Source organism: Sorghum bicolor, chromosome 9 (genome assembly GCF_000003195.3).
Source record: "Sorghum bicolor cultivar BTx623 chromosome 9, Sorghum_bicolor_NCBIv3, whole genome shotgun sequence".
Lineage (NCBI taxonomy): Eukaryota > Viridiplantae > Streptophyta > Magnoliopsida > Poales > Poaceae > Sorghum > Sorghum bicolor.
In genome coordinates, this window is record NC_012878.2 from 12,742,256 (window position 1) to 12,759,695 (window position 17,440).

The following is a 17,440-nucleotide window of genomic DNA, read 5'->3' on the forward strand; positions in this document are numbered from 1 at the left end:
CAAAACTATCCTTCGTGACAAACCGAAACTCCTCCACATGACAACTGGCAGCTTCCGGACTCCTCCTTTGCATCATCGGCAATCCCTTTGCCATAGTCATCGGCAGACCTTTTTATCCATCCATCGGCACCATATTACTGCCTGTGGACTTAGTCACATTCAACCTCTCCCTCATCGGCAACCATCCTCATCGGCAACCCGCATCGTACTGCCACCCTATCCTGCCATCCTAGACACGTGCCCAAAAACGGTGTCAACAATATACATACTACCCAATTGGTATAGCATATGCAGCCTTGGAAGGATACGATATATCTTTGTTTAAGTTTATAGGTGGTGATTCAGTATTCTAGAGCAGTACACTGGTTTTGAGCACAGACCACGCAAAAAAGCATGGTATTCATCTAGAGGTGCAGAAACACAGTCCGCAGTTATTTAAAAACTGCTTGATAACACATAGCAACGATTCAGTGAATGTGTAGTATATGTTGGTCGCTGATCAACAAAAGGCTGAGTCACCATGTAGAAGACACTTTTGGCTGGCCGTTCATCCAAGGTAGACCTGAAATGCAGAATTTGGCGAAGTGTTACACGCCAGCAAAAATAGAACAACCTATAAGGATGCATCCTACTTGGCAGTGATTAGGTTGGTTAGAATCTAAGCACAGTGTAACAGGGTGAACCTACAATGTATCTCTAGGCTCTCTTTGGGGGGTCTTGTTTCTATGTGTTTGCTTTGAATCATTGGTCCTAGGGGCTTCAGGTGTGCCACTGCATTTTACATCATTTCTTGCCATGATGACTTCGTCTGCTACTTATTGACAGTTTATTAATGTGGAAAAATAAGCATAATAGATCCTCTTGCAAGCATAAGACCGTAGGATATTGACGAGGGTGCTTGAATGAGATAGTTTGTACTCTGATATTCTTTTGGTGGTGTATTTTAAACTGGAATTGTTCTTGTATGGCATTGTCTGGTGTAAGCTCGTACCTAGTGTTTGGAAATCCTGCGATGATGGCATGTTCTAGTTGAAGGGCCTCAAGGGAGATGTTGATGTTTTCTACCAGAACCGTTAGATTTTAGTACAGATAGCTGTCCATTTTTATGGATTTATTTTGTCCTGAATCTGTAGGCAGTAGAAAACAGTCAACGGTTAATAAGTATAGGCCATGTAATGGTATGAAAAAAAAATAGCTAGCTGAAGGCAATACGATGACATAAGAGTACTGAGAAATGTAATACACCAAGGTACAGGTAATCATTCCCTAAATCAAGATTAAGGTATCTTTGTTGGTAGTTTTATATTGTTTCAGTTTAACTTATAAATAATTTTTTAAAAATGTGCTACTTGACCTTGTTCTGCGAAATTTAGAAAGAGGGGAAGAGGGACAAGGGAAGGGAGAGCAACATAAAGATGCATTCATGAAACATGATCTGTAGGCTATTCACTGAGATTTAGCCATTGTACATAATTAAAAGATGTTAACGCATACATGTGCCAGCAGCACCATGGAAACACTAACATGAGTGTCGTCCTCCAAAATTCATGTCCTTAGTGACCATGCATTTCAATTTCATTCGAGCAAAACATACAGGTCAGAAAAAGGACTAATTATTTTTGAGTTCCCACCAAGGATTAATCACTGGCAAGGCAAAAATATTGATGAATGCTCATAATAAAAAAAATGTAGAGGAATGGTTGCTTTCAGGCTATCAGCCGTAGAGAAGTGATAAAAAGAAGAAAAGAGGAATGTTATTTTGCATTAACTGCTGCACTGGGTACATAAGTCTTATTCATTTTTTTTCTTGATAGAACCGTCAGGGTAAATTAAATCTAAAACAAATTATGGATAGGTAACAATTGTTCATTTAACTGGGACCAATAAGGGACCTACCAGCCACTGCATCATCTAACTGGAAGTTACATACGTCATAAGGGGCTTATCGAGCACTACATCTAAAAACCTAGCATAGAGATTTACACTTCTATGGTTCTAGTTCATGATATCACCCAAAGACTGATCAACCAAGGCAGTGTTAATTGAGAATGGAGAATTGAAGACGGTTAGTAGCTTTGTATAGTAGGGTTTCAAAAAACTTCGATGTGCAAATATGCAAGCATAGGAGTAAAAAAACAGACCAAATGCCATCTCTCAAATTAGTTGAACTGCTCTTCTTTTATCGGTAGGCCAGGAACCAAGACCTGCAATGGCATAATAAATAACTGAAATTATGATGTTATCTCAAAATGCTTTTTCAAAATTGACTTATGTAATGATGATGTTGTTTCTAGATCCAAAATTTGTGCACAAGAATAGTAGTCATTTTGAGAAACATGGGTAAGCATTAACCAAAACAACTTAGCTAAAAACTTGATCGAAGCAACTGTACTGTTGAGCAGTGAACTCCTTTTTATTCTTGTAGATGGGATACCTACCACTCAGTAAATAATTCAAGAAAAAAAGAGCAACATAGTATAAACTCGCAAAATGAAGCAAGTTCCTTCAACACGATATAAATTATGAGTTGAAACTGTATCAAAATGGAAAACCAAGGTTCTATACATATAGAAAAGTAGCACAATGGTAGAAGAAATATGACAAAGAAAGGAACAAAATGGCAACCATACTGAATGCAGGAGTGAGTATCCGCCGGCACATAGTATCCGCACACGGTCTCCACCAATGCTGCGCCCATCAACTGCAAGAATGTACCACAAAAACCAAGTAAGAAACACAGGGTCGATCCTCAATGCCGAAAAGGAGCATCAGTGGTTAGCTAGAGAGGCAACAAAACAACAACCTAATTAGTAGCGACAACATCGCTCAACAGGCATAGGATATATGTTCTCCTACATTCATGTGTCATCTGAGAGGAAACTCAGATTTGACACCATGAATAAGGCAATCACATTGGACTAAGGAGCCCATTAGCTATAGGAAATCACATATTTAAGTTGGGACTAAACCGCACATTGACTACTAAAATTACAATAGGAACTATTTAAATTCCAAGAGTAGACCATGGAACACATAATCTGGTTGTAATGGGGATTTTGAAGTGAGACGAAATTAATATGCATTAACATATGTCACATGAAGCTGAAATTCCATCTATGTTTAGGAATTTGAAACAAGGGGAAAAAAGAGCACACTATTGGCTATTGGATTATTGTTCTTCTTATTCTCCACCATTGGTGTGAAATATTGAGAATGCAAGGTTGAGATTTTTAGAATGGGTAGGCACTGATCTGCACATCTGATATCGCATAATCGCCATCCAAACCTGCAACATTGTTATGCTTAGAAGTGAACAAATCTGCATAGAAGCTATGGCATATGCAGTTACCTTACATGGACAGATTATGTGATATCGATTGCTCCTGCGCCCTTGTCCATTGACATGAGGTTGAGCTTTTGCTACAAACCACCAACAGTATCTTGAACCATCTACAGAAATATAGTAGAAGATAATGCATCTTGAAGCACCAACAGAAATAATGGGCAGTCAACTAATATAGTAGAAGATTATGCATTTTTTTCCTTTTCTCAAGAAACTATCATTTGTATTCTTATTGTCAATAGGCATAAATGAAATCGCATGTTCATAGGTAGTATCATAAACAGACATGAACTATTTGCACCAGGGCAAAGTATGCCATTGCAGGTGTTTTCACCTGCAGTGTGTCCGAATCAAGGAGCAGCAACCATAGTTTATTTATAACCTAGGTTGTAAAAAAATAGATGAAAGTAAAGGGCTAACCAAAAAACTACATACCAATGCACATACCGAATAGGCTCGATGGGGACAGCGGTGCTCCACTTGCCGCTGCAGGACTGGCTTGTGGCAGGAAATGATTCACCGATGGTTAATAATTTTGCCAAAGATATCTATGCATTGTAAATAAGTATCACTAAAATAGAAAATCAAAAAATTTAGCAGAAAGTAAAGGGCTAACCAAAAAACTACATACGAATGCACATACTGAAGAGGCTCGATGGGGATAGTGGTGCTCCACTTGCCGCTGCAAGCGATCCACCGATGGTTAATAATATTTGCCAAAGATATCTGTGCATTGTAAATAAGTATCACTTAAAGACGAAATCAAATGTTGGAGGATTGCAGTAATATTTAACATCATCTAATTGTCGGATTAGAACAACAAGAACAATCGAAGTCATAATATGCCTAATCTGACGTACCTTGTCTATGGCTTGCGTGCTGGTGACTGGTGAGATGAAGCAGACGGCCTTGGTTTGCTGGAGTTCGGTGGAAACAGCAAGGAGGCTAGATGGGTGCATGGGGAACGGCCAGCCCAGAACCAAATCTACCTTCCGCTTGGGCACGCGGACTTCCATCGCGACGCGGAACCGATCAGGGGGCGGAGCTGTGGAGGGGACTAACCGTCGCGCTGGGGGCTGACTGCACTACTGCGTCTGCGTGCAACCGGAGGCACCGCCGCTGTGGGCGAGGGTGGGGAGGGGCCGTTGGGGCTTGCCCGCGACGCCCTCGTGGGGTCGTCGGTGTCAGGTCGGCCGGCGGCTTAGGGTGGGGGCGGCACGGTGCCTGGCAGGTCGGAGGAGCCAGATCCTTCATCGTGGAACTGTGCACAACATGCGGGGAAGCGGAGGGGACAGCGACCTGCTGCTCGCGGCTGCGGCCATCGCCGGCTGTTGCGCCGCCACAGTGGTAGAGGATAGGGAGAAAGAGAGTGAGGGAGGTGCGGCATAGCCGCCACCGCCGCCGTCGTGGCTCCGGCCATGGCCGGGATCCAGACACGCCGGTGCGTCACCGCATCGTGGCGAGCGCACAGGCCCCTCCCAGCCGCATGGGGAGAGAGGAGAGACGGGGGAGACGGCGGCGCGGGTAAGAGCAACTCCAGCAGAGCCCCTACTCAAGCCCCAATAGCTAAATATGGGTGCCCAGACTAAAAACATTACTCCAGCAGGGCTCCTACTACTCCAGACCCCATATTTGGCTAGGCACCCATATTTCTCCCCCAGACCCCATTCCTGTTGGCCCAACAGGGCAGCCCCCATCCTCCATCGCGTGTCCTAGCTCCAGCGCATGCTCCTTCTCTCTCTACCCTTGTATGTGCATGACACCCTTCGGTAACCGGCTCGATGCTCTAATTGTGTCCATGTCCAAAGGAAGAAGAAAGAGGAAGAAGAAAAGGACACTGACGAGTGGGTCCCTTGTGTCATTCTCTCTAGAATAAGTTTGAGGGCCCAAATTTGGGTGCTACTGTTGGAGTTGAAGCAAAAAAATTGAGCCCCAAGAAGTAGAGAGAGCACCTAAATTAAAAGTAGGGGCTTAGTTTTGGGAGCTACTGCTGGAGTTGCTCGAGCGACGATGCGGCGTGGGTGTAAAGGAGCGGTAACTTTTTTTTCTGTCGATGGATTGGGTTTGAGAGATGACGGGAAGAGTCTAGAGCAAGACTGCGGTGACTGTGCCGAGATGAATGACGATGAGGTGCGCCCACGGCCTGACGTGGACGGTACGACATTGCGGGGAGCAGCTTAGGATTGTTAGGGTAAATGTCTGAGTCCAGGTCATCTAATAAGAAAAGAAACTGTTGGGAGAAAATCCGGTGCTTCTACTGCTATAAGTAAGGATGAAAACGGTCGGAAACGGAATTACAATGTAGAAAACGAAAGCGGTAGTAGGGTACAATTTTCATCAAATAAAAAAAAATTCATCAAATAAAAAAATTGTTTATCATATAAAAAAATTCCGTTTATTACTCAAAATGCTAGTAGGGTACAATTTTCATCAAATAAAAAAATTTGTTTATCATATAAAAATATAGATCTTGATGAATACACCCTTTGACCGAACCCTAGATGGTCCCAAATGGAAAAGTCATGAATATAAAGTTTGTTACACTCACCAAGTTCTACATTTGGTCTAATAGTCTACTTTTCATTTTGAAAGTTTGAACCACTCAATTTTGAATTTTAAAAGAATTCATAGCCACGCATCGGTTTCAGAACCCTAGATGGTCTCGAATGGAAAAGTCATGAATACCAATATTATTCCACTCATCAAAATCTACATTTAATATGTAGATCATTTTTACATTTGACAAAGTGTTGGGAAGGTGTAGTTCAAAATCCATAATTGACATATATAGTTTCATATAGTTTGTGTGAGATTCAAGATTTGGTGGGTATTGTTACTTAAACTTTCTCAAATGGAAAAATTGTGTATATAAAAAGTTTAGATCTTGATGATATCTAACAAACACACACTTTGACCGAACCCTAGATGGTCCCAAATGGAAAAGTCATGAATACAAAGTTTGTTACACTCATCAAAATTCACAATTATCAGAATTCGTACATTTTACAACACATACTATTAAACATGACTTTATATTAAGCCGACACAACAGTGAACTTCTTCTTGACGTATGACCCTTGGTTATGATTTTGCAGTAACCATGGAGTATCCTCATTGTTTAACAGAATGCTTGGGTCTTTATTGACTACGAAGGACGGAATTCGATCATCCCTTTCGTAATTGCCTAACATGTCTGACTTGTCCTCAATTCCGACAATGTTACTTTTCCTAGAAAGGATAATGTGGCGCTTTGGCTCATTGACGATCGAGTGGTCATCATTTTTTCCTCTCTTTGGTTTCGTAGACATGTCTTTTACATAGAACACCTAACTCACGTCTGCAGTAAGGACGAATGGTTCGTCTTTGAACCCACTATTGTTAAGGTCCACGGTTGTCATCCCATACTCCTTGTCGACTGTTACCCCACCTCCGGTCATCTTCACCCATTGGCACCGAAACAAAGGAACTTTAAAATTAGCTACATAGTCTAGTTCCCATATGTCTTCTATGCATCCATAATATGTTTATCTGTTCCCATTTAGATCCGTGGCATCCACGCGTACACCACTGTTTTGGTTGGTCCTCCTTTTATCTTGGCCAACTGTATAAAATGTGTTACCATTTATCTCATACCCTTTGCACGTGAGGACATGCCATGATGGTTGCCTGACCAACAAATAAAGCTGCTCATCAATGTTTTCATCTCCCTGACATTTTTTGCGCAACCAATCACCAAAAGTTTCCATGTGCTGATGCATTATCCAAGATTCATTCTTCCCGGGCCACTGGGACCGTAGGAAATCTTTGTGTACCTCAACATATGGTTCCACCAATGAGGAGTTCTGGAGAACTGTGTAGTGTGCTTTATTGAAGTAATCGTCTCCCATACCAATATATGTTTTCTTCCCAAGTGTTCCCTTTCCGCTGAGTCTGTCCTCGTGTCGAGATTCAGGAATGCCAATTAGGTCAAGGTTTGGAATAAACTCAACACAGAACTCTATGACCTCCTCTGTTCCATAGCCCTTGGCAATGCTTCCTTCTGGCCAGGAATGACTATGGACATATTTCTTTAGGACACCCATGAATCTCTCAAAGGGGAACATGTTGTGTAGGAACACAGGACCGAGAATATGAATCTCTTTGATTAGATGAACTAGGAGGTGTGTCCTGATATCGAAGAAGGATGGAGGGAACACCAACTCAAAGCTGACGAGACATTGAACGACATCATTCTGCAGAGTAGCTAGTTGCTCTGGATTGATTGCCTTCTGAGAAATTGCATTGAGGAATGCACATAGCTTTACGGTGGCTAAAGTACGTGTGGAGGTAAAATTCCTCTTAAAACCATCGACAACAATTGCGTCATTAGAATGTGACAATCATGGAACTTTAAGTTTAGGAATTTCTTCTCTAGCACATTAATTATTCCCTTGATATTGGAGGAGAATCCAGATGGGACCTTGATGCTGCTAAGACATTTAAACATGCTTTCCTTCTCTTCTTTGCTCAGAGTGTAGCTAGCAGGGCTTAAGTAATGACGTCCATCATCTGTCTTTTTTGGATGCAAGTTGTCTCGTTCTTTCATGCGTTGCAAGTTTTGTCGTGCTTCAAGTGAATCCTTAGACTTCCCGTAGACACCCATAAATCCGAGCAAGTTCACACAAAGATTCTTTGTCAGATGCATCATGTCCATCGCGTTGGGGACCTCTAGGACATTCTAGTAAGGTAGCTCCCAAAATATGGATTTCTTCTTCCACATGGGTACGTATCCCTTAGCGTCCTTAGAAATAGGTTTGCTGCCTCGTCTCTTTCCAAATACCACTTTTATATCCTTGACCATTTCGAGTACATCATCCCCGATTCGATTGAGAGGCTTGGTCCGGTGGTCTGCCTTGTCTTTAAAATGCTTGCCTTTCTTTCGTACTGGGTGGTTCACAAGAAGAAACCGATGGTGGCCAAGGTACATGACCATTCGACATTTTTTAAAAAATACACAGTCAAGATCTTCATAACAACATGTGCATGCATTATATCCCTTGTTTGACTGGCCTGAAAGATTACTCAGAGCTGGCCAATCATTGATTGTTACAAACAACAATGCTCGTAGGTCAAAGTGCTCTTGTTTGTACTCATCCCACACATGAACTCCTGCTTTGCTCCATAAAAGTTGAAGTTCCTCAACTAATGGCCTCAGGTAGACATCGATGCCGTTGCCACGTTACTTCGGTCCTTGGATAAGCACCGACATCATAATAAACTTCTGCTTCATGCATAGCCATAGAGGAAGGTGGTAGATACATAGAGTAACTGGCCAAGTGTTGTGACTACTGCTCTGCTCCCTGAAAGGATTCATACCATCTATACTTAAGGTGAACCACAAGTTTCTAGCATCATTTGCAAAATCTAGGAATTCTCTGTCTATCGCTCGCTCTCCACTGGGATCCATCGGTAGGGTGTCTTAGCATATTGTCTATCTTATAGTCTTATTTATGCCACCGCAACAACTTTGCATTGTCCTTATTTCTGAACAGACGTTTTAATCGTGGTATTATAGGAGCATACAACATAACCTTGGCAGGAATTTTCTTCCTATGACGTTCTTCACCCTCAACATCGCCAGGATCATCTCGCCTGATCTTATACCATGATGCCTTACATACTGGACATGCATCCAAATTCTCGTATTCCCCCCATGATAGAGGATGTAGTCATTAAGACATGCGTGTATCTTCTGGATTTCTAATCCCAAAGGGCAGACAACCTGTTTTGCTTCATATGTAGTGATGGGCAATTCATTGCCTTTCGAAAGCATCTTTTTATGATCTTCAATAACTGCCCAAATATCTTGTCAGATGTACCATTCTTTGCCTTCCATTGCAGTAATTCCAGTGTGGTACCTAGCTTTTTCCCCCTCTTCAGCGGTGGGATATAGCGATTTCCTGTGGTCCTCTAACATGCGCTCGAACATGGCTTTCTCTTTCTCACTTTCACATTCTCTTTGTGCATCACGGATGGCATCACCAAAAGCATCATCGCCCCGATCATCTTCTGCCGCTACCTCTTCTTCATTATCTTCCCCCATTGCAACATCATTGAAGCCACCATACTGAGCAATAATGTTGGCGTGGTCCAATTCTTCTTCTTCTCTTCACCTTCATCCATTATAATCCCGCTTTCTCCATGCTTGGTCCAACAAATATAGTTTGGTATAAAACCGGACTTTAATAAGTGCGAATGAAGAGTTCTTGAGTTAGAATATTTCGTCAAATTCTTGCACACAGCACATGGACAACACATGAAACCGTCCCCCTTGTTTGTCTTGGCCACGCTTAAGAAATAGTGCACGCCATTAATGAACTCTTTGGATCGCCGATCGGCATTATATATCCAATTACGTATTACCATCTACATTAAATATAACATATATATTATGAAAACCATGCACATATAGTTTCTCATCTTATTGCACAACATGTCTAACACACATAGTTGATTAATTCAAGCAAGCTTGGCTACAACAAATACAATCGCAACTAGCACTAAAAAAACCAAAACTAAAATGCACTTAAGCAACATAATTAGTTCGTGTCCGATCCCAACTATAATAGATAGATCATTTGCTTGATCAACATCATTGAATTCCTTTCGCCGGCTCACTGCCTCATCACCTTCAGCCTCAACCACGCCTATGCAAAAGATTTCTTGATGTGTTGAATGTATTCTTCCTCCAGTACCAACCTATACATCCGTCGGTACCGTCCCACTGAAATTAAAAGAGAGAATCAAAAGTTTAATTAATATCATTAAAAAATAAGCACATATATAAGCAAATGTCTGGAAATAACTCACATTACAATCCGGACACTTATAGAATATACGACCCTTATTTACTCTCTCTTTCGACACTTTGTACTTCATCACAATCTTCTGCCCACACTTGCCACAAGTAATGAGAGGGAGTTCGGCCGGCATCGCTTTTGAACCCGTTAAGAGAGCGAAGACCCGGTCACGGTTGCAAACTACTATCCATACTCAATTTTTAAACAATTATAAATTCCACATTTACTAGTAAACATGTATGATTAAAGAAGAACCTAATAATATCCTTTATTTGTCTAGTTACTTCAACAAATCTTCTAAATTATACAATGGACATTATGTAGTAATAAAAACTTATCAAGTGATATTAACAAACCAATTAATTTGAACTATCCTACTTTCTATGATCATAAAAAGATATTATAATTCATTCTTGCAAACTACATTAATACTAGGTGTCGACGAAAGATAGTCGGCAGTCTACCTTGGGGTATACCCACGGTAGTAGTTTATCGGTAGACAGTGCGCAAGCTACGAACTTGATGGTGACGCAAGACACGGACAAGCTTTTTATCCAGGTTCGGCCGCCGTGTGGGCGTAATACCTACGTCCGCGTCTGATTGTATTGGATTGTATTGAGAGAATCATGTCCTAGGGGGGGTCCCTTGTCCCTCCTTATATAGTCCGTAGGGCAGGGTTATAGATCTGGAAACTAATCCTAGTCGGTTACAATTGTCATAGATAGTTTGACATAAATTCCTATTCTAACCGACTAGAAACCTGCTTGATCTCCACATCTTGTTTCCTTGCGCGAAACTTCGAGCAGTTGGATCAAGCCTCGGACTGTCTTCGTGATGGGCCAAACCTCCTGGCCCAAGTCTAGCCGTAAGGGTATAGGGGTTTATACCCCCACAGCTAGTCCTCAAGCACCATGTATTATGATGCAATACGCCATCTTGAGCTTCTTCGACCAGTAAGGCTTGACGTCTTCAATAAGCAGGAAAGTCGCCCAAGCAGTTGCAAATGTATTTTAACTGACTTAAAAGATAGTTGATCAACATTGACATTAAAGAAGCAGGTTGTTCGAAGAATGCATGGTGCTCTTAATCAAAAAAGATTTCTTTCCTAATGAAGTGTGCCCACTTTACTTTTCTGAAAAGTACAGACTTTCAAAAAGCAAGCATATTCACCGCAAGGTGAAGTGTGCCCACTTAGTCCCCGAGCCTGGTAGTAGGTGACGTAGGCATGTGGTGCCAGGGTCAAAAAAGTCTTCATAGAAATTCTAAAACTGAGATGCGTCGCCAGATGCATCGTACCGATGTAGTCCCCGAGCTTGCTGGAAGGCGAAGTATAAGCCTTGTAGCAAGGTCTAAAAAATTGAATTTACTAGTCCCCGAGCATATAACGCTATGTGGTCGGTACAATCCCCAAACTCTCAAACTAGTGGACTGGTCGACCAGTCCCCGAGGGCTTAGTGCTCAGATTGGTCGGTGCAGTCCCCAGGCTCTCAAACTAGTGGGCTGGTCGACCAGTCCCCGAGCGTATAGTGCTCAGATTTGTCGGTGCAGTCCCTAGGTCTCCAAACTGGTAGACTGGTCGACCAGTCCCCGGGCATATAGTGCTCGTTGGTCAGTGCAGTCCCCAGGAATCCAAACTGGCATACTGGTCGACCAGTCCCCGGGTATATAGTGCTCGGTGGTCGGTGCAGTCCCCAGGAATGTCATACACAGTCCTCCACCAATTCTGCTTATTCTTTTGGAAAAAGCATCTTGCCACATTAATGCGTGATGTGACGAGGCATCCTGGCGTATTGTCAGACGGTTGCATGAAAAGGTGCGCCGGGTTACTGTGCAGCCGCTCTTTGCGTGGTTCAAGAAAAGGAAACGACCAACTATGCAAAAAAGCCACCGTATTAACTGTTAGTAATTATTGAAAACCGAAACGCCGGATCCACCGCGGGGCCCGCCCACTTCCCAAGAATGTAGGAAGTGGAAGAGGTGGAGCCGTTGCCAATAAAGACTCGACAAGCCTGTAATCTTTACCCTGCCTTTGCCTTCAATCCTTCTGTTCTTGTCATTCTTGCCTTCTGCAACCTCCATCTCAGCTCGCAATCGTTTCCTCAGCGTCAATGGCGAAGAGTGACTCGAAGAAAAGGGCTGAGCTGATGGCGAAGGAGTGGAAAAAGTTCCGGAGCAGCACGAGGTCCCTCAACGACCTTGTCGGAATGGGGCTACTTCACAACCAAGAGCTCGGCGGCTGGAGGGCACTGGAAGGGAAAAGCTACCCCGACCCCCGTGCCGGTGAGATTGTAGTTTTTGAAGATTTTTTCAAGAGGGGTTTTGGGATTCCTGTCCACCCTTTCCTCCAGGGCCTTCTTCTTTACTATGAGATCGGGATCTGCAATCTGCACCCGAACTCAATTCTTCTTATCTCCACCTTTATTCATTTGTGCGAGGCCTATGTTGGAATAGAGCCGCACTTCAACCTTTTTCGCTATCTTTTTTGTCTGAGGAAGAAAGGAGCAGTTGGAGGCTCCAAGATTGCAGGTGGAGTATACCTCAATCTACGTGATGAGATGAAAAACCGGTACCTCAACTGCCCATGGAACACTTCTCTCACCGAATGGTACAAGAAGTGGTTCTATATCAGGGAAGAACCGGGCAGCTCCACGTTCTGCGATGTGGGCTACATCCCCGAGAAGAGGGTCAGCTGGACAGACCGCCCGGAATTCACTGGTCAAGTGGCGGACCTGATGAAACTGATCGACTGGTCCCATTTAGACAGTCCTGGAGTGGTCGGTAACTTTATTGTACGTCGAGTGATGCCCCGCCAGAGGAGAGTACACTCGGCATATGAGTACGTGGGAAGCCAGGACCCGACCAGAATGAGCCCTGATGGTCTGGAGAAGACGGAGGTGCAGCAGCTGATGAACGAGTTGTTCAACTTTACAGACGACAACTTCATTCGAAGCAGTGATCGGATGCACGCCTTCAAGCTGGGGCGACCAGCTCCTAAGGTAATGAATAATGTTATTGACTAGTATTGCTTTTTGAATACTTGTCTTCCTAGTTGATGACTTGTCGTTGGTTCTTCTACAAATTGGAGACGTTGACCGGTGTGCAGTGTACGTGTCACTGGCACCTGGTATGGAAAACCCTGTGGGGATGGACCCGCCGGAGGGCGATGCTGCTCGGTGTCCTCAATACACCAGCAGTGAGGAGGAGCAGAACCGTCCTGCCCCGACCACCGAGGATAGGGTGGTGGGGAAAAGGCCAATGGCGGTGGATCCATCTCCGGTGGAAGCACTGCCGACAGAGGGCAGCCAAGCGCCGAAGCGTCGTCGGCTCGTCAGGATCGCCGACGACGACGACGAGGAGGAGGCTGCTCCCTCTTTGGTTCGAAGGCCGCGCAGCCGTCCGGACGTGGCGCCGGCCACTACTGATCGAACGACCGGTGACCCTCCTGCCCCACACGCCGATCCAACGCGTGTTGGAGAGACAGGGGCAGCAGCGGCGATTGGTAGGACCAGGAGAAGGTTCTTCACGACGACACACAGGCTCTCAGATCTGTGAGTTGTTCAATCTCACTTTTACGCTTCCTCCTATTTTTGTTTTGTTGCTGCCACTTGTGACATTGGTTAAATATTGCATTTTTTGTTAGCGCGGCGTCGGATGTCGACCCTGACAACATTGCTGGCCAGAAGACGGCCGAGCCCGTGGTTGTCGTTGAAGATGCCGTGCTGAAGGGTCGAGATGGCGGACTAGAGGGGGGGGGGGTGAATAGTCCTTTCTAAAACTTATAGCACCGGCTAACCGAAATAAGTGCGGGATTAAAACTATCGGTCTAGCCAAGACTACACCCCTCTATCTAAGTTCTCTAGCACCTTGTAAAAGATCCTAAACAAGTAAACAAGGTGCTACCTTAGCAAGAGCTCACCTAATCAATTCTAGGAGCAAGGTCACACAAACCTATGCAACAAGTACTTTACAAACGGGTGGAGCTCCTACACAAACTAGTGAGGCAAAGCGCACAAAGCCTAAGCTCACTAGCAAGCTCAATAACAAGGCAACTAATGCCAAATTAGAGAGCGCAACTTACTTAGCTACACAAAATAAGCAACAAGGTAACTAGGAAGCTACACAAGCTAACTAATTACAAGAGCAACTACACAAGCACAAGTATATGAACGTAAGAACAAGCTTGTGTTAGGGACTTGCAAACCAACAGGAAGAACAAAGTTGACACGATGATTTTCTCCCGAGGTTCACTTGGTTGCCACCAAGCTACGTCCCCGTTGAGACAAGCTCAAGGTTGCCGCCGGTCCTCTTGCTAGTGGTGACCAGCAAGTCACACTCTCCCACGTGGAGTGCTTACCACAAGCTCTAGCACTTGACCCGGCCGGACCACTTGTCGCTCTTCACGTCTCGCTCAACTAGAGTTGCTCTTCGCGATCCCCGCGGGGTGAGCACCGTACCCCTCACAATCTCTTCTCCGGAGCACCGCACAATCTCCTTGCGTGCTTCGACGGAGTCACAAGCCACCAAGCCGTCTAGGAGGTGGCAACCTCCAAGAGTAACAAGCACCACCGGCTTGCAACACGAACACCTAGTGCCACTCGATGCAATCTCTCAATGCAACGCACTAGAATCGCTCACTCACACAATCGGATGATCACTATCAAGCATATGTGAGTTAGAGGCTTCACTAGCACTCCCCAAGCATGGACACTAAGTCCCAAGGGTGCTCAGCACCAGCCAAGGCCGGCCACCACCTCTATTTATAGCCCCAAGGGCTAAACTAGCCGTTGCCCCTTCACTGGGCAAAACACGTGGGCACCGGACGCTCACAGGGAGCCACCGGACGCTCAACTCCCAGCGTCCGGTGCTCAGGCGTCAGCCACGTGTCACTAGCCGTTTGAACTCGACCGTTGCCGCCAACGGCTACCACGCGCTTGCGCCTGACACAGCACCACCGGACGCTCAACTAGTCCACACCGGACGCGTCCGGTGCTCACCGGACTCATGCGCAGAGAGCTCCGCGAACTCGCACGGTCACCGGACGCAAGCCACCGGACGCACCCTGAGCGTCCGGTGCTCACCGGACTCATGCGCAGAGAGGGTCACCAAACCGCCCGCACACCGGACGCTGAGCACCGGACTCTCTCCGGTGCGTCCGGTGCACTCTGCTGCACCCGACAGCACACCGGACGCTAAAGGCCAGCGTCCGGTGCCTCCGCGTAGAGCGTCCGGTGAGTGTTTCCTACTGAGAAACACTCCCGCGACTTCTCCAAAAATCCCACCGGCGCAATAGAAAATATGCACTTAATTTTCTCAAAAGCGCCGACCCTAGGAACTCCACCTCCTTTGAAAATGTGCCAACACCACCAAGTGTACACCACCATGTGCTAGTGTGTTAGCATTTTCACAAACTTTTTCCCAAAGGAGTTAGCCTCTCAACTTGCCACGCCACTCGATCCTAACACGTATGCAAAGTTAGATCGCTCAAGTGGCACTAGATGACCGATATGCAAACAAGTTTGCCCCTCTTGATAGTACGGTCATCTATCCTAAATCCGGTCATAAACTTCTCTACACACCTATGACCGGTGAAATGGAAATGCCCTAGGTTATACCTTTGCCTTGTGCTTTCCATTCCATCTCCTCCAATGTTGATGCAACACATGCACCAACCAATCACCAAATGATATGATCCACTTCATATCATCACGTGACCGTATTGGTTCATCGATCTTGACCTCACTTGCTCTTCACCGTTGCCTCGGTCCATCAGCGCCAAGTCTTGCTCAAGCTTCACCGTCACACGCGGTCCCTCGCTTCAAAGCCTCTGACTTGCCCTTCACTCTTGCAAATGGTCCATCAAGCCAAGCCTCATCTTGATCTTCTCCACCTTGGTCACATGACTCCAAGTCATGTCTCATATGCAATGAGCTCCTCCATCATCACATCATCACCTGGGGACTATTCTTCTATGTATCTCACATAAACACTATTAGTCCACCTAAGTTGTCACTCAATTACCAAAACCAAACAAGGACCTTTCACGCGCCGCAGACCACCTAGGAGCAGGCCAAGGAGCAGCCCACGGAGGTGACCGCGGCTGAGACTGACGAGGAGCACCTAGCTCCGACGAGGACCAAAGCGAGTACCCCTACGAGGGACGAGGAGGCTGCAAGGACGCCTCCCCCGAGCAGGGTTGCGGAGGAGGAAGACAGAGCTCCGGCTTCCCCGCCTGCTAAAGAAGGGAGGGTCCCAAGCCCACCCCGAGCAGGGGTCTCTCCACCAAAGGACTCCCCTGGCCTGGACCAGGGTCCAGTGATGCCTGCGACCGCAGCCAGGGGTAGTGCGGATGGCGAGGAGACTCGGACGGCCTCCGACGATGAAGTGGAGGAAATCCAAGGTCGTCCCCAAGATGGTCGCCAACATGTTTACGTGTGGCGCCAACATGGGGACCATTTCATTGGCCATGAAGAACTCGCGGAGACGGAAGAGGCCTCGAGGGTGGAGCGCGTAGCAAAGCGGCTTGTTGACGAGGTTAAGGTAAGTGGTCTTTTGCGCTGCTTCGAAATTTACCTGCATTGTCTCTGGCTTCAATATATGTGCTTCCTGTAGGGCGCAATGAAAATGGTGAAGTACCAAAAGAGGTGCTTCGACCAAATTGAAGGAATCGTGGCCAAGAATAAGGCCTTGTTCGTGGAGGTAGACCGTCTTCAGTCGGAGGCCGAGGAGAAGACGGCCGAGATGGGTGCTCAGGAAGAGCGCCTGCTCGATCTCAATCGGCGGTTGGCCGACAAGGATCAGGAAAGGAGAGGTTAGTCATGTATTCCGAGCAGCTGTATATGACCGCATAGTCATTTTTGTTGACCAGAAATTGCTCCTGCAGACTTGGAGGAGGAGGTTGCGCGCCTCCGACAAGAAAAAGAGAGGCTCGACCAGGAGCGTGCCGGCGCGCTAGAGGCCGGGCACCGAGCTGGTGAGGAGTTAAGCAACAAAAATCGGGAGTTGATTGGTAAGAACCGTGTTACCCTCTTCTTTGATTGCTCACTTTTCCTTGTCTTGTGTGCGCACTAACTTCCTGCTTGGTTCACAGTGCTCAAAGTAAATACCATGAAGCACCTCGACGAGTTGATCAAGGACCGGGACTCCTGGAAGGCCAACTGCATCAAGCTTTGGAGAGGAGTGGCCCCGGTTCTTGATTTGATCAGCCTCGAGCTTCCTGAAGACCAGGCCCGCGCACCGAAGCTAACTCCGGTCGAGAAGG

The 17,440-nt window shown here is 45.7% G+C and overlaps 1 protein-coding gene across 39 annotated transcripts; it reads right to left on the reverse strand.

Moving 5' to 3' along the window:
* LOC110430327 lies at positions 281 to 4,897 on the reverse strand. Of its 39 annotated transcripts, none has more exons than XR_002447711.1 (9): positions 4,204 to 4,893; positions 3,960 to 4,069; positions 3,791 to 3,841; positions 3,355 to 3,450; positions 3,154 to 3,286; positions 2,631 to 2,701; positions 2,142 to 2,204; positions 992 to 1,127; positions 283 to 562 (listed from the first exon to the last, which is right to left on the reverse strand). XR_002447711.1 is itself a non-coding variant. In XM_021447871.1 (8 exons), the coding sequence occupies exons 1-7, from the start codon at positions 4,357 to 4,359 to the stop codon at positions 2,155 to 2,157; spliced, it is 672 nt and encodes a 223-aa protein (XP_021303546.1). In that variant the 5' UTR covers positions 4,360 to 4,895; the 3' UTR covers positions 281 to 562; positions 2,142 to 2,154. The 39 variants fall into 39 exon arrangements, 2 of the variants coding, with proteins under 2 accessions (XP_021303546.1, XP_021303548.1); XR_002447704.1 differs by having other exon boundaries at positions 2,626 to 2,701; XR_002447724.1 differs by having other exon boundaries at positions 281 to 562; positions 2,631 to 3,286; positions 3,350 to 3,450; ... (1 more) ...; positions 3,987 to 4,069; positions 4,204 to 4,261.